At 40.6% G+C, this 25821-nt stretch overlaps 1 protein-coding gene across 1 annotated transcript in view; it reads right to left on the bottom strand.

Moving 5' to 3' along the window:
- SHC3 (SHC adaptor protein 3) overlaps window positions 1-25821 on the bottom strand; it is a 198417-nt gene that overhangs the window by 131777 nt on the left and 40819 nt on the right. Inside the window, exon 2 of the mRNA XM_054588065.1 lies at window positions 8131-8201. Within this exon, the coding sequence (XP_054444040.1) occupies window positions 8131-8201 (71 nt within the window). The remainder of the gene's footprint in view (window positions 1-8130; window positions 8202-25821) is intronic.

The following is a 25821-nucleotide window of genomic DNA, read 5'->3' as shown; positions in this document are numbered from 1 at the left end:
ACCACCCAGGAAACCCCAGAGCCTGTACAACCAGTAGAGAGCTACAGACGATGTCGGAGCACCACCACCCAGCCCCTGCACAGCAGATCCTCTATGGAGGATGGAGGTAGGTGGTCAGTGGTCACAGCAAGTCCTTGAAGCTGACTGGCCTGGGTAAATCCATCCCATAGCTCTGCCAACAGCAACCAAGTCTGAACTACAAGAAGAAGGTATACTCAGCCCACACAAAGGGCACACCTCGAGTACCCAGCTTGTGTGACAGGGGAGGCTGTGCCACTGGACCCTAAAGGACACTTACTAAATTAGGCCACACTACCAAGGCAAGGAGTCATGGCAGCTCTACCTAATCCATAGAAACAAACACAGGGAGGCTGACAAAATGAGGAGACAAAGAAACATGGCCCAAATGAAAGAAAAGATCAAAATCCAGAAAAAGAGGTACCCAAAAGGGAGATAAGCAATCTATCAGATGCAGAGTTCAAAACACTGGTTATAAGGATGCTCAAGGAATGTACTGAGGACCTTAACAGCACAAAAAAAGATCCAGTCAGAAACCTAAGATACACTAATGAAATAAAGAACAATTTACAGGGAAACAACAGCAGAACGGATGAAGCCCAGAATCAATCAATGATTTGGAACATAAGGAAGCAAAAAAGAACCAATCAGAAGAACAACAAGAAAAACAGAATCCAAAAAAAATGAGGGTAGTATAAGCAGCCTCTGGGACAAGTTCAGGCGTTCTGACATTTGCATCATAGGGATGCCAGAAGGAGAAGAGAAAGAACAAGAAATTGGAAATCTATCTGATAAAACAGTGAAAGAAAACCTCCCTAATTTGGTGAAGGAAATAGACATGCACGTCCAGGAGCACCCAAATCCCAGGAGAATCCCAAACAAGATGAACCCAAGGAGGCCCACTCCAAGACACATCATAATTAAAATGCCAATGGTTAGAGATAAAGGGAGACTCTTAAAAGCAGCAAGAGAAAAGCAGTTAGCTACCTGCAGGGGAGGTCCCATAAGACTGTCAGCTGATTTCTCAAAAGAAACTTTGCAGGCTAGAAGGGATTGGTAAGAAATATTCAAAGTCATGAAAAGCAAGGACCTACAGCCAAGACTGCTCTTCCTAGCAAAGCTATCATTTAGAATTGAAGGGAAGATAAAGAGCTTCCCAGTACAAGAAAAAGCGAGAGGAATTCATGATTACCAAACCATTGTTATATGAAATGTTAAAGGACTTATTTAAGAAAAAGAAGATCAAAACTATGAACAATAAAATGGCAATAAGTATATTATTTATCAACAATTGAATCTAAAAAACAAACTAAGCAAACAAGAAAAACAGAGACAAAATTATGGATATAGTGAATGTTTTGATGGATGCCAGACAGTAGGGCATAATGGGGAAATGGGGAAATAAATGAGGAAATTAAAGCTTCCCTGGGTGGTGTTGCTTTGGTGGATTGAGTGCTGGCCTGCAAACCACGGGGTCACTAGTTTAATTCCCAATTATGGCACATGCCTGGGTTTCAGGACAGGTCCTCACTAGGGGGCACATGAGAGCAATCACACATTGATGCTTCTCTCCCTCTCTTCCTCACTTCCCCTCTCTCTAAAAGGAAAATAAATAAAATCTTAAAAAAAAATAAAGAGAGCAATGAGAGGATTAAGAAGTACAAGTAGGTAGTTACAGAATAGCCATGGGGTGTAAAGTACAGCATGGGAAATGGAGCAGCCCAAGAACTTATATATGCATGACCCATGGACATGAACAATGGTGTGGGGATTTCCTGAGGAAATGGTGGGGGGAGCTGGGTATAGGGAGGTAAAGGGGAAAAATAGGGAAAACTGTAATAACATAATCAATAAAATATAACTTTAAAAGAAGTAGAGATACACTCTGCCTCCTCGCACAACCAAAAGAAGGACAGCAACAAATTTAAAGACAAAAAATAACCAAAACTGCCAGAAAATTGAACTGTATGGAAGTTCGACAACCAAGGAGCTAAAGAAGAAACATTCATCCAGAGCAGTAGGAGGGGTGGAGATGGACAGCTGGGGCAGAGAAGATGCGCATCAAGGAGGTGGCTGGCAGACTGGGCAGTCCCACATTTGAGTGTGGATAAATAGGGAGGAACAACTGGGAATGAGACCGACCACACAGTCCAGGGTTTCAGTGTGGGAAAAGAAAGCCTCAAAACCTCTGGGGGTAAAAAACCTGTGGGGGTTGCAGTGGCAGGAGAAACTCCCAGCTTCACAGGAGAGTTTATTGGAAAGATCCACAGGGTCCTAGAATGTAGACAAACCCACCCACCTGGGAATCACACCAGAAGTGCCCACTTAGCTTGTGGGTAGCAGGGAAAGGAACACAAAGTCTGCTGAGGGTCAAGCAAGCAGCACTGTTCCCTCGCCCACATACAGCATCACAACTCAGCACCCTGGGTTGCCCTGTCCTGGCAAATACCTAAGGCTCTGCCCCTCCCAATGCAACAGGTGCCCCAAGACAAAGAAATATGGCCCAAATGAAAGAACAGATCAATGCTCCAAAAATAGAGCTAAGCAATGAACAGATAGCCAACCTATCAGATGCACTGGTAATCTGGATGCTCACTGAATTGGTTAAGTATGGTCGCAAAATGGAGGGAAAAGTGAAGGCTATGCAAAATGAAATAAAGGAAAAGATACAGGGTACCAACAGCAAATGGAAGGAAACTGGGACTCAAATCAACAATTGAGAGCAGAAGGAAGAGATAAACAGTCAATCAGAACAGAATGAAGAAATAAGAATTCAAAAAAATGAGGAGAGGGACAACTTGAAAAGTTCCAACTTCTGAATCACAGGGGTGCCAGAAGATAACGAAGAGCAAAAAACTGAAAACTTTCTTGAAAAAATAATTAAGGAAAATCTCTCCAATCTGGCCAAGGAAATAGACTTCCAGGAGATCCAGGAAGCTCTGAGGGTCCCTAACAAGTTGGACCCAAGGAAGCACACACCTGGGCACATCATAATTACATTACCCAAGATTAAAGATAAGAAGAGAATCTTAAAAGAAGCAAGAGAAAAGGAGACAGTTACCTACAAAAGAGTGCCCATAAGACTATCAGGTGATTTCTCAAGGGATACCTTGCAGGCAAGAAGGGGCTGGCAAGAAGTATTCAAAGTCATGAAAGGCAAGAACCTACATCCAAGATTACTCTATCCAGCAAAGCTATCATTCTTAGAATGGAAGGGTAGATAAAGTGCTTCCCAGATAAGGTAAAGTTAAAGGAGTTGATCATCACCAAGCCCTTCTTGTATGAAATGTTAAAGAGACTTATCTAAGAAAAAGAAGATCAAAAACTATGAACAGTAAAATGACAACAAACTCAGATCAACAGCTGAACCTAAAAACAAAAACAAAACAAAAAAACAAGCAACAGAATCATAGAAGTGGAGATCAAGGGGAGAGGAAGGGAGAGGAAAGGGGGAAAAGGTACAGGGAATAAGAAGGGTAAATAGTAGGTACAAAATAGACACGGGGAGGTTAAGAATAGAATAGGAAATGGAGAAGCCAAAGAACTTATATGTACAATCCATGGACATGAACTAAGTGCAGGGGGAATGCTGGAGGAAGGGGTGGTGCATGGTGGAGGTGAATAAAGGGGAGAAAAAAAATGGGACAACTGTAATAGCATAATCAATAAAATGTATATTTACAAAAAGGAAATAAAGTAGAAAAGGGAGATAGCTTCCCAAAAGAAAGATTTTTTCTTTTACAGGTTTTGGATTTAGTTTTCAAAAAGGGATTTTACACATGTTCACAACATACCAATTCTAAAGTGGAATCCTTGAAAGTTTTAGGCCAAGTGTAATGCTGGGGAGTGGACCACTCCATGGGGCAGTGCCAGTGAATGTCTAGGCCAAACCAGGGTCTTCAATACCCGTTGAAACTCTGACTACTTTTAAAATAATAAAAACAAAAATAACTAAATTAGAGTCAATTGTTCACTCTCTACAGTTTGGAAAAATTGGGTTTATGTTGGGCCCTCAGCAACATATTATACATCTAGCTGAGCTCACCCTGGAAGTGTAGCAAGCCCACACATGGCTAAGTCCACATGTCTACAACCCTGAGTGGAAAGCAAATTTGGCCTTTATCTGGCTCTCCCAAGGAGTACAGGAAGTCAGCTGGAGTCATTTAGAACCAAAAATACATGTCAGATGTTGCATTTACTATTGGAGAAAGACCAACTTGCTGAGTGCTGTGGGCTTAATTGTGTGTATATGTGTGTGTGAGTGTGTGTGTGTGGCTGTAGCAGTCCATGTTCCAAAAGCAGTTTAAGATGACTTCCAATAATAGGTAAAACTTAACATAATAAATAAAATTAAAATGAGATGAAGAAATCAAAGGAAAAGAAAAAGAAGATAAGGTTGTGCCAGTGACCAAGGGCTCATTGGGGGCTTTTTATCACTGTGCAGGGCGGCCTAACAGGCGGCTCTCCAGGTGTCAGTTCAGATAGCCCTCAATCGTCTTACTGAGAACACTGTTTGACCAATCGCCCAATTTGAATTGAGAGTAGTCACATGACAGGACATCTCAGGGGGATGCATGTTGTGATTGTCTGACAGTCAGGCTCAGCCAGGTCAGGCCAGGCACTGGAACAGTGATTTTCCAATATTGTTGGCCACATAATATCATGTGGAAATCTCCATGAACTAATTCGGATGAGAGACATCTTTGAATGTTCCCCAACTGGGTCCTCCCCACTTGAGGCCCCCACCCACCCATAGCAACATCAACCACAGATCCTCCCTCCCACTCCTCAGGGGCTGCACAGCAAGGCATAAAACCCAAGCAGAAGAATGGTGGTTTCTAATGGTGTTTTCACAGACTATGAAGTGCTGGTGACAGTGAGGAACAAGTTTGAGAAACACTACAATGGCCAAATTTCATGGTTCTCGGCAGTGGGATTTCTGATAGCCCGCAACAGTGCAATGATGTCACTGCGAATTTACAGGGTGTGGGGAGGCACTTTATGCCACATTCCAAAACTGTACTGGATAAGGGACACATTAGGTGGTAAGGTTATACTGGGTTTGGCAAACAAGGGCATATCAGGAAGCTATTTTCTTCTTCAGAAGCTATTTCTTCTTCTGGAGGACATCTCTGTCCCCTGGGCAAACTCTCACAAATACCGTATCTCTCAACTCCTCTCTCTACCTCACTGACAATCTGACCCAGAAAAGCAGGAGCGGATGAGACCACCATCTCTACAACCTCAATTGTCCTTATACTCACGAACATTCCCTTCTTTGAACACTGGGGTCTTGTATCTACTGTGCGGAATACAAGCTCAGGCAATGAGATGGAGGAAACACTTACACAAGTCTACCTCTCTGCCAGACCCTGTCCTATGAGCATCAGATGTAGAAACTGTCCTGTTTCTCACAACAGCCATTGAGAGAAAAATTGGCAGAGCTGGACTCCACATATAGGCCAACTCCTCCACAAAGCTGGCACCATTAGTGTAAACAAGTCACCAAGCTTCTCTGCCCAAAGAGTTAGTGTGCAAGGTATTTAACAGTCACATCCTAAACTAAGCATACAACGATGGCAGCCCCTTGGTAGTTTTTAAAGTTTTCTACTGGTAAGAGATCAGTAATCCATGAGTGGTACTGTTGCAAGCACCACAATCAATCTGAACTCAGACACAGGGAGAGCATAAAACTAAACTGACCCAACAAAAGGACACTTAGTTCAGCTGTCAGCACCTTCAAAAGACACATGTATCCAAAACTGGAAATAATGGAACAGGTGAGTAAACACTGGTTATTTGTTTACAAAAATATTTTTTTATAAAAGGTATGGTTAAGGATTTTGGAAACAGGTTTTCCTAGAACCTATATAATATAACTTAATTCAGTGTTATATTTCCCTACAAGTTTTCAAGAAGGTCTTTAGTATACCTTAAAGTAAATGCCTTAAATTAAACCGTGGTGGTAGAGTTTAATCCCAGGCATGTTTAACACTCTGTTACCATGGAGGCCTTGAAAGCTCCACCCTGTGCCACATCTAGAGAACATTGCTGAGTTTTCTTCTCCTGGATGAAAGGCTTCTGACATTGATTTGTCATATTGCTGCTTATGAATGGTCTTCAACTATCAACTGAAATAAGAAACATGTCATAAGATAAAAATGAGGCAAGAGACAGATAGCATTGTGGAGACAAGCAAACATATTTTTCAAAAAGTCTAATAAACTCAAGGCAATTCTGGTACAACCAGAATTCAGCACCAACTTTCTTGTGTCCATGAATGGTGCTCTACTCAGCCCATTACATAGCTGCACATTCTAAATATAATGGGACTGGAAGTCTGTTCCATGGCTTTCTTCAATGTTATTGTCACATTTACCCATTTAGGTTCTACCCAAAAGACTGCTAAGACCTTCATCCAAGAGAACACTGGGGCTATTCACTTATCCCCTGCCTACCACCCTCCCAGAAGCAGGATGTGGCTGTGCCCCTCACATGCCCCTCAGCCATTTGCATATGCATCCTTCTCCCCCAAACCTGGAAGGTTCAGTGAGGCAGCACACTGCACATTCACAGCCAGCATGAATTGTCTCAGAAGTTCTAGTATCTATAAAGGAATTCAGTAGAAATAGCTGACAATTCTCTTTAAAAACAACAGCCATCACACAGAAGGTGAACAGTGTCATAGGTTCCAGTACTGCCTCAAGCATGTGGCAAAGTGTTCTGCCCAGAGACATTGCACTGTATACACCTTGTTGAGGGCAGGATGATCGACTAGGTAAACATTCTAACTCTTCTTTTAGATGCTCTCACTGCAAAATACCATTCTTTGGCCTTGGCAACTGTCATAAACCATTTTCTGCAAATATGTGGACATCGATTCTTCCCTTAGTATAGGTGATGAATGTCTGTGTGTCCCCACCATGTACATGTGTCCTGGGTAGCTTTAGAAAAAAGACAAACATCAACTCTTTTGCCCACTAATTTCTTCATTGAGAAAGAACAGGTGTCTTGTAGTGCTTAAAACACAGAACTGAGCTCTGGCTGGTATGGTTCAGTGAATTGAGTGATGGCCTGTGAACCAAAGAGTCGCTGGTTTGCTTCTCAGTCAGGGCACATGCCTGGGTTGTGGGCCAGGTCCCCATAAAGGGATGCACGAGAGGCAACCACACATTGATATTTCTCTCCCTCTCTTTCTCCCTCCCTTCCCCTGTCTCCAAAAATAAATAAATAAATAAATAAATGAAACACAGGATTGAGGTGTGTCCATCATTTAGCAGCTAATTACTACAAATAATTGTTTTCTAAAGCTCAATCTTTATACTTTGGCTTGCTAACCCAAAAATACATCAGAGTAATTTAAGTGAAATAAATACGAAGCATTTTCCAAGGTCACAATTGAGACTGAACAATTTTACAACTGCCAAAGCAACATAAGTTCATTACCCACAGAAACAGCTTTTTAATGGACCCATTCCTAGCTTTCCATTTCTCCTGTTCAAGATGGCTTGAATTGGCCTTTACCTAAATGTATAAACTGCATTAGGCTATAAATTTTATTTAAAAAAACAAGGCTTAAATACAGAACTGGCCCTCAAGAACTTTAGAATCTGGTTGATGATGGAGAATATATAAACCTGCCCAAAATCACTGATCCTTTAAAAGAACTACTCTGCTCTTTACAATACTACTTCCATTAATATTTTTTTTCCATTCTATGCATTTTATTTTCTGTGTATACTGTTGGAAATCACTCCTGACATCTTGATTTTCTTTGTAAAAAGAATGCACTTCAGCAAATTTTAAAATATCTATCTGGTATTAGAGTTTGATTTATTAAAAAAGCAAACATAAACAATCTATTTGTCTACAGCTTAATTATAAAGGCACTTGGAAATGGAGAGTGTCCTTCAGGGTGCTAGGTCAAGAGATACATGTCACAAATATGGATAAACATGTATAAGTCTTGAAACACAGTGGGTCCTGACTCCCTGTCACCAGTCCCCAACACTCAAGGGACAGCCTTTTTTTCAGGAAATTTCTAGGATACTAACTTCTAAAACTATTCATTTCCTAAGTAAAATCATAGGTGCATTTTCAAAAAGGGCTTACCTGGTAATTTGTGTTCTTGTACTGAAGTCAAGAGACCTCATTGAACGAAGAACTTCAATGCACCCCAAGTACTGCAAAGGGAAAAAAACATAAATCATGAGCCCTGGCAGCTGAAATGAAGAGATACTTCCTAACAAAACCAAGGGTATTTCTGGAAGCCTTACACATTTCTTAAATCACATTTAACTTTCTACTCATGGTGATGTTTTGTCTTCTTTCTATAAAAGCAATAACTCATAAGAAAATATCCTGAGTGCTTACATTGGCATTACACTCAACTTTTCTGAAACCTCTAATATTTTCATTTTATTTATAAATACATTTTTAAAAACTCATGTTGAGGTGTAACTTATGTGCCATAAAATACAGAAATCTTAAACGGATAATTCAATGATTGTTTAAACACATATCTACCTTGTAATCACCCAGATGCCAATATCTCAACATCACATTTCCAGTCCTTTATAAGGCTTCTAGAGCTATATAATTTTTAAAGAAACAATGGAAGAAAACACTATAATATCAATATTTTAGCCTATATTACATTTCATTATTTAATAATTACACTTTGGATTCTATAAATAAACTATACACTATCCTCAAAGATGCTTTATTTTGGTATACCAGGCAGCCCTGGTATTATTTAACATAAGTTTTCAGAAGTTCGGAGAGAGAATCAAGATGGCACAGGAGTGAGTGGAAGTCATACTGACCTCCTCCCAGGATCACCCTGGAATTACAACTAAATTGTGGAGAAATCACCTGCAACACACAAATGAATAGCGAGAGAAGAGCCTTATAACCTCGGAGACAGAAGAATCAGCTTTAATGTAATCTAACTGATAAGGAGTGTGGTAGAGACTCAAGAAGTCAGGCGGGGTGCGCATGGGTGGCAGGACTAGAAGGATCTTAAAATGGCCAGTTGGATCCCTGAGAAGAGCTGGGTATAAACCAAAAGTGGGGATCTCTAGTCTATAAGCACCAGAACCCAAAAAGTACACAGAAAGTAGCCAGCTGCAAAAAGCGGCAGGGTTGCTCTCGGCCAGAGACTGGTGGCAGGAGAGGCAAAGAACCATTTGAAGGGCGAATGCATGAATTTTTATTTGCAGCCACTTACCCTGGTCTCCAGCAAAGGCGAGGGCAGAGTGGGCTAGAGACACCTGAGGAGACAATGGGGAAGAAAGCTTTGGGAAGAGAACTGAGAGAGTAGCTGGTGGGATCTCGGTGCTGACTCATCCCCCATGCAGCAGCAGCCATCTTGCTCAGGTAGAGACCATTCCCCCTAAGCAGCAGAGGCATAAGAGGACCCAAAAGCCCCCACCCCGAGGTGGGGTTCCACCCCGCCCTGAGCTGTCAAAGCAATCAGCTGAGTACAGAGTGGCAGCCACAGATAGTAGATCCCTGGCTAAATGGGGCACAGAGAGGTATGGAGACACGAGGAGAGACTGGGGACAGAGGTTTTGGGGAGAGAATGGAGACAGTAGCCAGCGGGATTCCAGTGTGGATTCCTCCCCAATATGACAGCAGCATGAGAGGACCCAATAACCCCGCCCCCAGGAGGGACTCCGTCCTGCCCTGAGCTAAGGCAGCCTGCTGAGTGCAGAGTGACTAGATTAACAACTGAAGGAGGCAGCTACAGACAGTAGATTCCTGAAAATATCCAACAAACTGCCTAAGGTCAGACAGGGACAACATCTGACATCATCAGAGGCAGATCCAGAAAGGAAAAACAGCGGTCTCCTACCATAAAAGTTCACACCACAAAGTCATTATATCAAGACAGATAAATTCAAGAAGCAAAAGCAAAAAAGAAGAGTCTCACAAGTAATGGCAAGACAAAGAAACACCTCCCAATCAAAGGGAAAGGAGGAATCCCCACAAAGAGAACTAAATGAAATAGAGGCCAGTAAACACTCAGATATTGAGTTCAAAACAACAGTTCTAAGGAAACTTAATGAGCCCAGTGAGCTCAAAGAGAATTACAAAAAACTACAGGGAAACTACGAGGAACTTACTGCAAACTATATCAGCATGGAAAAGGACATAGAAACTATCAATTAAGAGACAAGAGGACATGAAGAATACCATTTCTGAATTGAAGAACACAGTAGAAGGAATCAAAAGCAGACTTGATGAAGCTGAGGTCGAATCAGCAAGCTGGAGGACAAGGTAGAAAAAAGCTCCCAGGAAGAGCAAGAAAATGAAAAAAGACTCAAATAGAATGAAGAGGCATTGATGGAAGTGCTGGGCAACCTGAAATGTAATAATATCCATATAACAGGGACACCAGAAGGAGGAGAAGAGGTCAAGGGATAGAAAACCTGTTTGAAAAAGTAATGATGGAAAACTTTGCTAATTTGAGGAGAGAAAAAGTCATGGAAGGCCAGGAAGCACTGAGGGCCCCATTCAAGAGGAACCCAGTGAGGCCCACTCCAAGACACATCATAATTAAAATGGCAAATATCAAAAACAAACAGAGAATCCTAAAGGCAGCAAGGGAGAAACAGATAGTAATATATAAGAGAGCCCCGATACACTAGCATCTGACTTCTCAACAGAAACACTGAAAGCCAGAAGGGAGTGGCAAGAGATATTCCAAGTATGAAAAGCAAAGGCCTGCAACCAAGACTGCTCTACCCAGTAAGGCTCTCAATTAAAGTGGAAGGTGAAATAAGGAGTATCCTAGACAAAAGAAGCCTAAAAGATATATGTCCACCAAACCAGTACTGCAAAATATGCGAAAGGGACTGCTTTAAGATGAAGAAAAAGAGTCTATCAATACCCAGTTCCTTTCAGAGTTGCCAATACTTGATGTTACCAATATTTTTATACTCATTAATCTGATTTTGACAATATGTTATTTTAACTGTTGATTTATTATTTGTTGAAACTAAACCTGTTTTTGTATATTTCTTGCCCAGTCTATTATTTTTAAAAAGCTTTAAATGACTTTTTGGTGTTCTTTATCCATTTTTTGATTAAATGTTTGTAGAATTTTTACCCTAAAAAAAAAATTAACCCTTTTTTAGACGTGTTGCAAATACTTTCCCATTTTATTACTTGTCCTTTAATTTTTTTATATGTGTATAACTGTCCAGTCTATTATTTTTAAAAAGCTTTAAATGACTTTTTGGTGTTCTTTATCCATTTTTTGATTAAATGTTTGTAGAATTTTTACCCTAAAAAAAAACATTAACCCTTTTTTAGACATGTTGCAAATACTTTCCCATTTTATTACTTGTCCTTTAATTTTTTTATATGTGTATAACTGTACAATCTTAACTGTTTAATATAGTCATACAGTCAATATTTTACTTTATAGCTTCTGGGTTTGAATATTTTACTTCAGGGTAAGAAAAATATAATTTTGTATTTTCTCCTGAAAGTCCTTAGATTCTACATATTGATTTTTAACTCGCCTGAATATTTCTTGTATAATGTGTGAAATAGGGCTCTATATTTGTTTTATTTCAAGTAATATTGGTCCATGCACCTTATTTGTTGAATGAGCCTTATTTTACCCATTGATTTGAAATATCAATTGAATCATTATTACATTGTTAGATATATACATTTGTTTCTAGAATGCTCATTATATTTCATTGATCCACTTGATTATTTCTGTGCTGGTGCCATGTTGGTTTAATTGCTGAGACTTTATAATGGTTTTAAATTTTGTAATATTTTATAATTAACATTGACATCTAAATAGATACAATCAATCTGCATATAAGAAAGAGAGAGAGAGAGAGAGAGATGGAACTCCTATCTTTTGTGACAACATGGATGGAACTGGAGAATATTAAGCTAAGTGAAATAAGCCAGTTGGTGAAAGACAAATAACATATGATCTCACCTATAAGTGGACTCTATTGAACAAAATAAACTAACAAATGAAATAAACCACAGGCATGGAAACATGGAGCAGACTGAAAGTGACCAGAGGGGATGGGGAAAGAGGACAATGGTGAAAAGAACGGGAAGGGACTAGACAAAGAACAAGTATGAATGACCCATGGACATGGACAACAGAGTGGGAATTGACTGTGGGAAAGGGGAGTAGGGGTGGAATGGGTAGAGGAGGGTAAAGGGGGAAAAATAGAGACAACCATAATAGAATAAACATTATTTATAAATTAAAAAGAAATAATAAATTCCACCAAAAAAAGTTCAATTTACACATCTGGATTTGTTATTAAATTTTTTGTTTTTCACATAAAAATGTGTGTGCATGTGTGTGTGTGTATGAATATATTGACACAACTAAGGCCATAGATAAACAACTAGAATGGTAAAAATACAATATTTATGTTCCAAACCCAACAGGGAGTTTAAATATACAGATCTTTGCACTAATGCCTTTAAATTTAGACTTAGCAGGAAGATACTTCATGGTGTAATACAGAAAAGGCTGCATTTGAATTATTCAAAATCCTGAATTTTGGCCTGGCTCTGTAATATCTCATTATGTGACTTTAAGCAAACCTTGTGTAAGCCTAAGTCTCTCTCCCCATAAAATGTGGCTTTTACCCTGACTATCCCACAGTCACATGGACCTACCACCACCACACCACTGAATTATTTACATACCAACACCACCATCATGGTTATGTGGATACCATGACCAATGTGGCAGAAATATATGAATTAAATAATCATCAACACTGCAGACATGTGAATACAGTGACCAACATCACAGACTGGTGATATCCAGGACCACTTGTCACAGGGTTATGGGACTACCGCCACCACCAAAGTCATGGACTTACATAAATACCACATCCACCATCACACAGTTACATAAATACCATGATCAGCTTGGCAGAATTATGTAAATAGCGTGGTGTTATAACAAGTCATGTGAAAGCTATGAACAATAGTGTAGGTTACGTGAATACCACAGACCATGTTATAGAGGTGTGAGGATGCCACCAACACAATGGGAGGTTATGTGAATACCACGACCACTGTCACTAAGAGATATGAAGATCATGACCCACTTTTCAGTAATGAGATGGCCACACCCAACAATGTCACAATTATGTGCACATCACAACAGCATCTTAGAGTTAGTTATGTGAATACTACCACCAGCAACATTACAAAGTAAAGTAAATACTATCACTGCAGTAACATTGTGTCATAGCTACATCACTACATCACTATGTGAATACCATCATCTCTAACTTTGTACAATTGCAAACTTAGGGGGATAAACCATGACCACCATCACAAGAGTGTGGGTGTGATGACACCACTTAGGGTTACCTGTATACCATGACCACCATCAAAGCATTATTAAAAACTATGAGCAAGGTTGCAGTTATGTGAATACAACCACCACTAAGTAATATGAATACCATGAACACTATCACTTACGTGATCACTACCAGTAATGCTGCACTGATATTTTTTTGAATTGGTTTCTTGTTCCTAGGATATCTTTCCAGAAGAAATATCACTAGGTCAAAAGGCAGTTCCATTTTTTATTTCTTGAGGAAACTCCATACTGTTTTCCACAGCGGCTGCATGAATCCACATTCCCGCCAACAGTGCACTATGGTTCCCTTTTCTCTATATCCTCACCAGCACTTGTTTGATTTATTGATGACAGCCATCTGGCAAGTGTGATGTGATATTTCATTGTGGTTTAATTTGTATCTCCCTGATGATTAGTGACATTGAGCGTTTTTTCATATCTCTGGGCCATCTGTATGTCCTTTCTGGAGAAGTGTCTATTCAGATCCTTTGCCCATTTTATTAATTGGAGTGTTTGTTTTCCTGGTGTCATATTTTCTATTTTGTTCATTTTGGAAATTAACCCCATAATAGAAGTATCATTGGCAAATATGTTCTCATGAACAATGGGTTTGCTTTTCATTTTGTTGATGGTTTCTTTTGCTGTGCAAAAAGTTTTTTTTAATTTGAACACTCTCATTTGTATATTTTTCCTCTGTTTCTCTTGCCCTAGAGATATATCAGCAAAGATACTTCTACAAGAAATGCCTGAGACTCCAATGGTCATGTTTTCTTCTAGGATTTTGATGGTTTTGCAGCTTACATTTAAGTCTTTTATCCACTTTGGATTTATTCTTGTGAATGGTGTAAGTTGAGGGTCTAGGTTCATTTTTTGCATGTACCTGTCCAATTTTCCCAACACCATTTTATTATAGAGACTGTCCTAACTTGATTGTATGTGTGTGCCTCCTTTGTCAAGTATTAATTGACCATAAATGCATGGGTTAATTTCAGGGCTCTCTGTTCTGTGCCATTGATCTATATTCCTATTCTTATGTCAGTATCAGTTTGTTTTGATTACAATGACCTTGTGGCATAGTTTCATATCAGGTATTGTGATACCTCTAACTTTGTTCTTCTTTCAGAGTGCTGAGGCTATTTGAGGTCATTTTTGGTTCCCTATAAATTTTTAAAATATTTGTTCTATATCTGTGAAATATGTCATTGGTATTTTAATAGGAATTGCATTGAATCTAGAGATTGCTTTGGGTAGTATGGACAGCATAATAATGTTAATTCTTCCAATTCATGAACACGGTATATGCTTCCACTTATTTGTATCTTCTTCAATTTCTTTTCTTTGGCTTCTTTACATTAATGTTTAATTATATTTTATTGATTATGCTATTACAGTTGTCCAAATTTTCCCCCTTTTTCTCTCTCTACCCAGTACTCCCCACAATATCAGGCAATCCCCACACCATTGTTAATATCCATGGGTCATGCCTGTAATTTCTTGGGCTACTCCATTTCCCATACTGTACTTTACATCCCTATGGATATTCTGTAACTATCTACCTGTACTTCTTAATACCCTCACCTCTTCACCCATTCCCCATACTCCCTTCCATCTGGCATCCATCAAAACATTCACTATATCCATAATTTTGTCTCTGTTTTTCTTGTTTGCTTAGTTTGTTTTTTAGATTCAATTGTTGATAAATAATATACTTATTGCCATTTTATTGTTCATAGTTTTGATCTTCTTTTTCTTAAATAAGTCCTTTAACATTTCATATAACAATGGTTTGGTAATCATGAATTCCTCTCGCTTTTTCTTGTACTGGGAAGCTCTTTATCTTCCCTTCAATTCTAAATGATAGCTTTGCTAGGAAGAGCAGTCTTGGCTGTAGGTCCTTGCTTTTCATGACTTTGAATATTTCTTACCAATCCCTTCTAGCCTGCAAAGTTTCTTTTGAGAAATCAGCTGACAGTCTTATGGGACCTCCCCTGCAGGTAGCTAACTGCTTTTCTCTTGCTGCTTTTAAGAGTCTCCCTTTATCTCTAACCATTGGCATTTTAATTATGATGTGTCTTGGAGTGGGCCTCCTTGGGTTCATCTTGTTTGGGATTCTCCTGGGATTTGGGTGCTCCTGGACGTGCATGTCTATTTCCTTCACCAAATTAGGGAGGTTTTCTTTCACTGTTTTATCAGATAGATTTCCAATTTCTTGTTCTTTCTCTTCTCCTTCTGGCATCCCTATGATGCAAATGTCAGAACGCCTGAACTTGTCCCAGAGGCTGCTTATACTACCCTCATTTTTTTTGGATTCTGTTTTTCTTGTTGTTCTTCTGATTGGTTCTTTTTTGCTTCCTTATGTTCCAAATCATTGATTGATTCTGGGCTTCATCCGTTCTGCTGTTGTTTCCCTGTAAATTGTTCTTTATTTCATTAGTGTATCTTAGGTTTCTGACTGGATCTTTTTTTGTGCTGTTAAGGTCCTCAGTACATTCCTTGAGCATCCTTATAACCAGTGTTTTGAACTCTGCATCTGATAGATTGCTTATCTCCCTTTTGGGTACCTCTTTTTCTGGATTTTGATCTTTTCTTTCATTTGGGCCATGTTTCTTTGTCTCCTCATTTTGTCAGCCTCCCTGTGTTTGTTTCTATGGATTAGGTAGAGCTGCCATGACTCCTTGCCTTGGTAGTGTGGCCTAATTTAGTAAGTGTCCTTTAGGGTCCAGTGGCACAGCCTCCCCTGTCACACAAGCTGGGTACTCGAGGTGTGCCCTTTGTGTGGGCTGAGTATACCTTCTTCTTGTAGTTCAGACTTGGTTGCTGTTGGCAGAGCTATGGGATGGATTTACCCAGGCCAGTCAGCTTCAAGGACTTGCTGTGACCACTGACCACCTACCTCCATCCTCCATAGAGGATCTGCTGTGCAGGGGCTGGGTGGTGGTGCTCCGACATCGTCTGTAGCTCTCTACTGGTTGTACAGGCTCTGGGGTTTCCTGGGTGGTGCAGGCCTAGGTCAACCCTGACCTGTATTGTTCCCAGGGCCACCCTGCATGAGCTATAGAGCAGTCTGAGATGGCTGCTACTTGTGCTGAGCTTGGAGATTCCCAGATGAGGCTAAGCTGTGAATCTAGACTGGCTACTGCTAGTGCTGGGTCTGGAGCCACTTAGCAAGAGGTGCGGAGGTCTAGGGACTCACTGAGGCTGGCTGTTGCTAGCTTGATAGGATTTCAGAAGTTGTGAGGCATGAGCCAACACCAGCAATTCATATGGAAATGCCACAGTTAGCAGTTTGGGTTGGCCTATAAGGTAGGTCTGCCAGAGGCTCGGGGGATCTTCAGGGCATGGTAAACAATGTTAGCCATTCTGATGGGATCTCCAATATGGCACCCGCCTGCCAGCTCTGTAGCTCTGTGGCTCTGTTGGGGCGGGGGGGTCACTTCAGAAAAGGGATAATGGCCTCTGTCCACATTTATGTCTAGGAGGAAGCTGCCCCCCAGTTCCCACCTTGAAGCCAGACACTTAAGTTCCTCCTTGTAGGCCACTGGTGTCTTTCAAGCTGCTACCCAGGTGCGGAAGCTCAGAGAGAGTGAGTCTAAGGAAGTTCATGTGGGGGTTCTTCAAGGGGAACTGTTTGAGACTCTAGATGTTTCTTCCACCACTTCAATCTCCACTGGTTTTTGGAGCCAGGAGTTATGGGGACTCATCTTCCTGAAACTTGACCCCTGGGATGGGATGCCTGATGAGGGGCTGAGACTAATGGCTTCCAAAATATTCCGTCTGACTTTTTATCCAACACATGTGGATGTGGGACCAGCCCATTCCACACCTCCACCCCTCCTACCAGTCTGGATGGATGTGGATTCTTTAATCACATAGCTGTCAGACTTCTGTTCAACCTCTTTTCTAATGATTCTGAGTGACGGTTATTCTATATTTTAGTTGTAATTTTGATGTGCTGTGCAAACAAGTGAGCCATGCTTACATATGTCACCATCTTGACCCTAATATCTTTCTCAATTTCTTTCTTCAATGTACCGTAGTTTTCCAGATACCTTATTTTATTTTGTTGTTGCAATGGGAAATGGGACTGTTTTCTTAATTCTTCATCTGATACTTCATTATTGATGTATAAAAATGACACTGATTTCTGAATATTAATTTTTATCATCTGTAGCTCTCTACTGGTTGTACAGGCTCTTACAGTTTATGTGATGCCAAATTCATTTATTAGATCTAGTAGTTTTGGGGGTAGTTTTTAGGGTTTTCTATGTACTATAGAATGCCATCTTGAAACAAGGACAGTTTTACTTCCTGCTTTCCAATTTGGATGCCTTTAATTTCTTCTTGTCTGATTGCTGAGGCTAGGACTTCCAGTGCTATGTGAATAAGAGCGGTGAAAGTGGACATCTCCATCTTGTTCCTACTCTTAAGGAAAACGATTTTAGTCTTTGCCCACTGAGTATGATGTTGCTTGTAGAATTTTCATGTACAGCGATTACTATTATCAAGAATGATCCCTCTATTCCTACTTTGCTGAGATTTTTTTGTCATAACTGGGCACTGGGTTTTATCAAATGCTTTTTCTGTGTCTACTGATATAATCATGCAACTTTATCTTCCGTTTATGTGATGTATCACATTTATTGATTTTTGAATATTGTCCCGCCCTGCATCACTGAATGAAATACCACTCAATCATGGTATGTGATCTTTTTAATGTGTTGCTGTCTCTGGTTTACTAATATTTGCTGAGGATTTTAGCATCTCTGTTCATCAGGAATATTGGCTTATAATTTTCTTTCTTTGTCGTGTCTTTATCTGGCTTTGGAATTAGGGTAATGTTGGACTCATAAAAGGAGCTTGGAAGATTTTCATCCTCTTAAATTTTTTGGAATAGTTTGAGAAGGGTAAGTGTTAATTCTTCTTTGAATGTTTTGTAAAAGTTGCCTGTAAAGCCATCTGTTCCAGGACTTTTATTTGCTGAGATTTTTTTGTTTACTGCTTCAATTTCATTACTTGTTATTGATCTATTCAGGTTTTCTACTTCTTCTTGGTTCAGTTTTGGGAGATTGTATGTTTGTAGGAATTTATTCATTTCATTGATATAGTCAAATTTGTTGGCATATAATTGTTTCTAATATTTTCTTACAATCCTTTGTATTTCTTTGGTGTCAGTTGTTACTGCTCCTCTTTTATTTCTGATTGTATTTATTAGGGTCTTCTCTTTTTTTCTTGATGAGTCTGGTTAAAAGTTCATCAAACTTGCTTATCTTCTCAGAGAACAAGCTCTTGGTTTCATTGACCTTTTGTATTGTCTTTTTAGTTTCTATGTCACTTATTTTCACTCTATGTCATATTATTTTCTTCCTTCTACTTACAATAGGCTTTGTTTGTTTTTCTTTTCCTAGTTCTTTTATGTGTAGGGTTAGATTTTTTGTTAGAGGTTTTTCTTATTTCTTGAGGTAAACCTGTAATTCTTTGAACTTCCTTCTCAGGACCACTTCAGCTGTGTCCCATAGGTTTTGGGTTGTCATGTATTCATTTTCATTTGTTTCCAGGTAGTTTTTTATTTCTTCCTTGATCTCATTGATAACCTATTTATTGCTTAATAACATGCTATTTAGCCTCCATGTATTTGAATGTTTTTTAGTTTGTTGGGGTCTTTTTGTAGTTGATTTCTAGTTTCATACCACTATAGTCAGAGAAGGTGCTTGATATAATTTCAGCCTCCTTAAATTTGTTAAGACTTATTTTGTATCCTAACATGTGGTCTATCTTTCAGAATGTTCCATGAGCATTTAAGAGTGTATATTATGCTGCTTTGGGAAGAAATGTTCTGTAAATATTAATTTAATCCATGTGCCAGTGTGTTGTTTAAGTTCACTGTTGTCGTCTTTTGCCTTTCTTGAAATAATAAAGCCTAATATGGATAGGAGAGAAGATGGCGGAGGAGTGAATGGGAGTCATGCCGACCTCCTCCCAAGACCAAACTGGAATTGCAACTAAATAGTGGAGTAATCACCTGGAAAACAATGGAACTATGGTGGGAGAGGAGCCTTGGAGCGGCGGACAGTGGATTCTACTCTCGCACATCCCAACGGGTGAGAAGTGCGGTAGAGGCTCGAGAGGGTGGGCTGGGTGCCCACGGGCACTAGCACCAGAGGGACATTGAAACGGCCAGTTAGCTTCCCCCGAGAAGAACGGGGTCTGAATCATAAACAGGGACTCCTAAACTACAGCAGCTAAAACCAAGAAAATACAGACAAAATGTAACCCCAAAAAGCTTAGGGGCGCTCTCTGCCAAAGACAGGTGGCTGGGGATGCAAAGAGACATTTAAAGGGCCAACGAAAAAATTGCAGTAGCAGCCACCCTCCGTGATCTCTGGGTAGAGGCAGCAGCAGGGTGGGCTGGTGCCTGGGAAAAGACTGGTGAGGAAAACTTTGTGAAGAGAACTGAGATGGTGGCTGGTGGAGCCCCAGTGATAACTCACCTCCCACTCTGCAGCTACCATCTCGCTCAGGCATAAGGGAATCAATTAACCTGCCTTTTGTGCACTCCGCGCACAGCTTGTACACATGTGAGCTGTGGGGCTGAGTGCAGACTGGCTGGGAGAGCCTTGAGGAGAGTCTGGAAATGGAGGCATTGGGGAAAGAATGGGAGGAGGAATCAGGGAGCCTCGACTCCCTCCTCATTCCGTAGTCTCCATTGTGGGCTGGAAAGGCACGCCCCCAAAGAGGCAGAAGAGGGGCGCGCAGGAACCAGACTGCCTGCGATTGAAATGCAGGCTGCACAGGTGGTGGATCCTTGGCCGAAGGGGTCACAAAACTGCCCAGAGACCCCTGAGGAGAGACTAGAAACAGAGGCGTTGGGGAAAGAACAGGAGGAGGAACCGGGGAGTCCCCACTCCTTCTCCTTGCCGTAGTCTCCAGTGCGTGGGAAGAGGCCACACCCACAAAGAGCCAAAAGCCGAAAAGCACACATAGACACACCAAAAACACCGGGTGCAGGCACGCACACTTGTGTAGAGTGACCGGCGAGGGTTGGCGAGCTTGTGTGTGACCCGCGCGGGCTGGCGAACGCTTCCACCGGCCGGCAAGGCCTCCCACTGATTGGCACCGATTCGGCATGCGAGGGAGTGCACAGAGCAGCAAGGGTAGGCGTACATTGACCTGCCCGCCTGCCATGGCGGAGTGGCCCACAAAATTAGTAGAGCTGCCCAGAGTCCCTGGAGGAGAGACCAGAGACAGGATTAACCAGAGAGTCCTGGAGCTGACTTCCTCCCATTTCCGTAGTCCCCAATTGGCAAGGGCAAGCAACGCACCCAAAGAGCCAAAAGCGGGTAAAACACACATTAGAAGACCCTAAACTGACCAGTGCCAGGGAGCTCGCCGGCCAGGAGGGCGAGATGAGTATGCGAGGTCACAAATAAGCCCCCTGGTCTGGGGCAAGCACATGTGAGCCCAGGCAGGCGGGGGATCCTGCTGCACCGGGAGCACGCTCAAGGCTCTGGCGTGAGAGAGCAGAGAGATCCCAGAAAATAGCCCAGCCCTGACCGAAGGGGTCACAGAGATGCCCCAAGCAGGAGTCAGACACAGACAGTAGACTCCTGGAAGGCTCAAACAAACAACCCAAGGCCCTATAGGGTCAACAACTGACATCATCAGAGGTAGGCCCAGAAAAAAAAGTAAAGGACAAAAAGACTTAACAGACTCTCACAAAAATGGGAAGAAAAAGAAGTTCCCCCCAAATGAGTGGAAAAGGGGACTCCCCACAGAGAGAGCTCAATGAAATAGAGGCAAGGGAACTATCAGATACTGAATTCAAAACAATGGTTCTAAGGAAGGTCAATGAGCTCAGCCAGCTCAAAGATAACTATGAGAAACTGCAGAGAAACTATCAGGATCTTACAGCAAATTATATCATCCTGGAAAAGGACATAGAAACTATCAAGAAGGCACAAGAGGATATGAAGAATACCATTTCTGAATTGAAGAACACAGTAGAAGGAATCAAAAGCAGACTGGATGAAGCCAAGGATCGAATCAGTGAGATGGAGGATAAGGTAGAAAGAAGCTCCCAGAAAGAACAAGAAATGGAAAAACGGCTCAAAAAGAATGAAGAGGCATTTAGGGAAATGCAGGACAACCTGAAACGCAATAATATCCATATAATAGGGATACCAAAAGGAGAAGAAGAGGAGCAAGGTATAGAGAACCTCCACAAAAAAGTAATGATGGAAAATTTCACTAATTTGAGGAGAGAAAGGCTCTCATGGATCCAGGAGGCACAGAGGACCCCACTCTAGAGGGACTCAAGGAGGTCCACTCCAAGACACATCATCATTAAAATGGCAAATGGCAAAGACAAAGAGAGAATCCTCAAAGCAGCAAGGGAGAAGGAGAAAGTAACATACAAGGGGGCCCCGATATGCCTAGGAGCTGACTTCTCAACAGAAACACTACAAGCCAGAAGGGAATGGCAACAAATATTCCAAGCCATGAAAAGCAAGGGCCTACAGCCAAGGCTGCTCTACCCAGCAAGGCTCTCAATTAAAATAGAAGGGGAAATATGGAGTTTCCTAGACAAGAGAAGGCTAAAAGAATACATCTCTACCAAACCAGTACTCCAAGATATGCTAAGGGGACTGGTTTAAGAAGATGAAGGAAAAGAATGAGAGAGAGAGTAACACAGGTATAAAGAGAAAAGGTCAGTAAGTTTCTATCAGTAATATCTCTCAATGTGAATGCACTCAATGCCCCAATCAAAAGACACAGGGTAGCTGAATGGATAAGAAAACATGACCCACACATATGCTGCCTACAAGAGACCCACCTCAGAGCAAGAGACCTACACAGATTGAAAGTAAAGGGATGGAAAAAAATATTCCAAGCAAATGGGCAAGAGAAAAAGGCTGGGATTGCCATACTTGTATCAGACAAAGTAGATTTCAAAACAAAGGCCATAAAGAGAGACCCAGAGGGGCACTTTATAATACTTAAAGGAAGAATCTATCAAGAAGACATCAACATTGTAAACTTATATGCTCCCAATATAGGAGCCCCCAAGTTTATAAGGAAATTGTTGGATGACTTCAAAAAAGATATAGACAGCAACACACTGATAGTAGGGGATTTCAACACCCCACTGTCAAAAATGGACAGATCTTCCAAATAAAACATTAATAAACATATTGTGGCGCTGAATGACACACTGAATCAAAGAGACTTAACTGACATACATAGAACCTTACATACCAAAGAAGGAAAATACACATTCTTTTCAAATGCTCATGGCAGTTTTTCAAAGATAGACCACATGATAGGACACAAAGCAAACCTCAGCAAATTCAGGAAAATTGAAATAATACCAAACTTTTTCTCAGACCACAAGGCCTTGAAACTCGAAATCAACCTCAAAGAGAAACTTCAAAAACTTGCAAACTTATGGAGACTGAACAGTAGACTATTAAACAATGAATGGGTCAATAATGAGATAAGAGAAGAAATCAAAAAATTTCGGGAAACAAATGAAAATGAACAGACAACAGTCCAAAATTATGGGACACAGCAAAGGCGGTCCTGAGAGGGAAGTTCATAGCAATACAGGCTTACCTAAAAAAGATAGAAACACTTCAAATAAAAGACCTAACACTACAACTTCAAGAACTGGAGAAACAACAACAAATAAATGCCAGAGCAAGTAGAAGGAAGGAAATAGGCAAGATTACAGCAGAACTGAATGACAGAGACAAAAAGAACAATTTAGAGGATCAACCATTCCAGAAGCTGGTTCTTTGAAAAGATAAATAAAATTGACAAGCCTTTAAGCAGACTCATCAAGAAAAAAAGGGAGAGGACCCCAGTTAATAATACCAGAAATGAAAGAGGAGAAATAACAACTGATACCACAGAAATACAAAGGATTGTCAGAAACTACTATGAACAGTTATATGTCAAGAAATTTGAAAATCTTGATGAAATGGACAACTTTTTAGAAAAGTATAATCTTCCAACACTGAAGGAGGAAGACACAGAAAGCTTGAACAGACCGATAACAGCTGGGGAAATTGAAGCAGTCATCAAGAAACTCCCAACACACAAAAGCCCAGGGCCGGACAGTTTCTCAGGAGAATTTTATAAAACATTTAAGGAAGAGCTAACCCCTGTCCTTCTCAGACCATTCCAAAAAATCCAAGAGGAGGGAAGACTCCCAGACTCTTTCTATGAGGCCAGCATCACCCTGATCCCAAAACCAGATAAAGACCCTACAAAGAAAGAAAACTACAGGCCAATTTCGCTGATGAACATAGACGCTAAAATCCCTAACAAAATATTGGCAAACCGCATCCAGCAATATATTAAAAAGATTATCCACCACGATCAAGTGGGATTCATCCCAGGCATGCAGGGATGGTTCAATATGCAGAAATCAGTAAACGTGATACATCACATAAATAAAAGACAAAAACCACATGATCATCTTGATAGATGTAGAAAAAGCATTCGATAAGGTATAGCACCCATTTATGATCAAAACACTCAGCAAAATGGGAATAAATGGGGCATTCCTCAACATAATAAAGGCCATATATGAAAAACGTACAGCCAACATCGTACGCAAGGGGCAAAAACTGAAAGCTTTCCCACTAAGATCAGGAACACGACAAGGATGTCCGCTCTCACCGTTTCTTTTCAACATCGTAATGGAAGTTCTACCCACAGTGGTCAGACAAGAAAAATAAATAAAAGACATCCAAATAGGAAAGGAGGAAGTAAAGCTATCATTGTTTGCAGATGACATGATAGTGTACATAGAGAAACCTGTAGACTCTACCAAAAAACTCCTCAACCTAATAATGAATTTGGCAAAACAGCAGGATACCAAGTCAACATTCAAAAATCAAAAGCATTTTTGTATGCCAACAATGCAATAGAAGAAGAAGAAATCAGAAAAAAAATACTATTCAATATAGCAAGAAGAAAAATAAAGTACCTAGGCATAAATTTAACCAAAGACGTAAAAGACCTGTATGCAGAAAACTATACAACATTGAAGAAAGAAATTAAGGAAGACACAAATAAATGGAAGCATATACCATGCTCATGGATTGGAAGAATTAATATCCTCAAAATGTCCATACTACCCAAAGCAATTTATAGATTCAACGCAATCCCTATTAAGATACCAATGACGTATTTCACAGAAATAGAACAGACATTTCAAAAATTTATATGGAACCATAAATGACCCCAAATAGCCTCAGCAATTTTGAGAAAGAAACACAAAGTAGGAGGGATCACAATACCGGACATCAAACTCTACTACAAAGCCACTATATTCAAAACAATCTGGTACTGGCACAAGAACAGACCCATAGACCAGTGGAACAGAATAGAAAGCCCAAAAATAAGCCCAGGTCTCTATAGGCATCTAATATTTGACAAAGGGGACAGAAGCCTAAAATGGAGCAACAATAGCCTCTTCAACAAATGGTGTTGGGAGAGCTGGATGGCTACATGCAAAAAATTGAAATTGGATCATCAGCTGATACCATACACAAAAATAAACTCCAGATGGATAAAAGACTTAAATATAAGTCACAACACCATAAAAGCCCTAGAGGAGAACGTTGGCAGGAAACTCTCAGATATCCCATGCAGCAATTTTTTCACTGATATGTCTCGTAAAGCAAGGGACATAAAGGAAAGAATAAACAAGTGGGACCTCATCAAAATAAGAAGCTTCTGCACGGCTAAAGAAAACATCAGCAAAATGAAAAGGGAGCCAACCATATGGGAAAATATATTCGCTAATGATACATCAGATAGAGGTTTGATCTCCAAGATATATAAAGAACTTACTCGACTCCACTCCAAGAAGACAAACGATCCAATCAAAAAATGGGCAGAGGACCTGGGCAGACGCTTTTCCAAGGAGGAGATACAGAGGGCCCAGAGGCATTTGAAAGGATGCTCAGCATCACTAGCCATCAGAGAAATGCAGATCAAAACCACCATGAGGTACCACCTCACACCGGTCAGAATGGCCATCATAAACAGATCCACAAACAACAGGTGCTGGCGAGGCTGTGGAGAAAAGGGCACCCTAGTACACTGTTGGTGGGAATGCAGACTGGTGCAGCCACTGTGGAAAGCAGTGTGGAATTTCCTCAAAAAGCTGAAAATGGAACTGCCTTTTGATCCAGTGATTCCCCTGCTGGGACTATACCCTAAGAACACAAAAACGCCAATACAAAAGAACCTATGCACCCCAATGTTCATAGCAGCACAATTTACAATAGCCAAGTGTTGGAAGCAACCTAAATGCCCATAAGTAGATGATTGGATCAAAAAGTATGGTACATATACATAATGGAATACTACGCAGCAGAAAGAAAAAAAGAACTATTAAACTTCGCGACAGCATGGATGGA

The sequence above is a fragment of the Pteronotus mesoamericanus genome, unplaced genomic scaffold (assembly GCF_021234165.1).
Source record: "Pteronotus mesoamericanus isolate MK-2021 breed Mesoamerican mustached bat unplaced genomic scaffold, CSHL_Meso_final scaffold_125, whole genome shotgun sequence".
Classification (NCBI taxonomy): Eukaryota; Metazoa; Chordata; class Mammalia; order Chiroptera; family Mormoopidae; genus Pteronotus; species Pteronotus mesoamericanus.
This window is presented reverse-complemented; position numbering and strand designations above follow the sequence as displayed.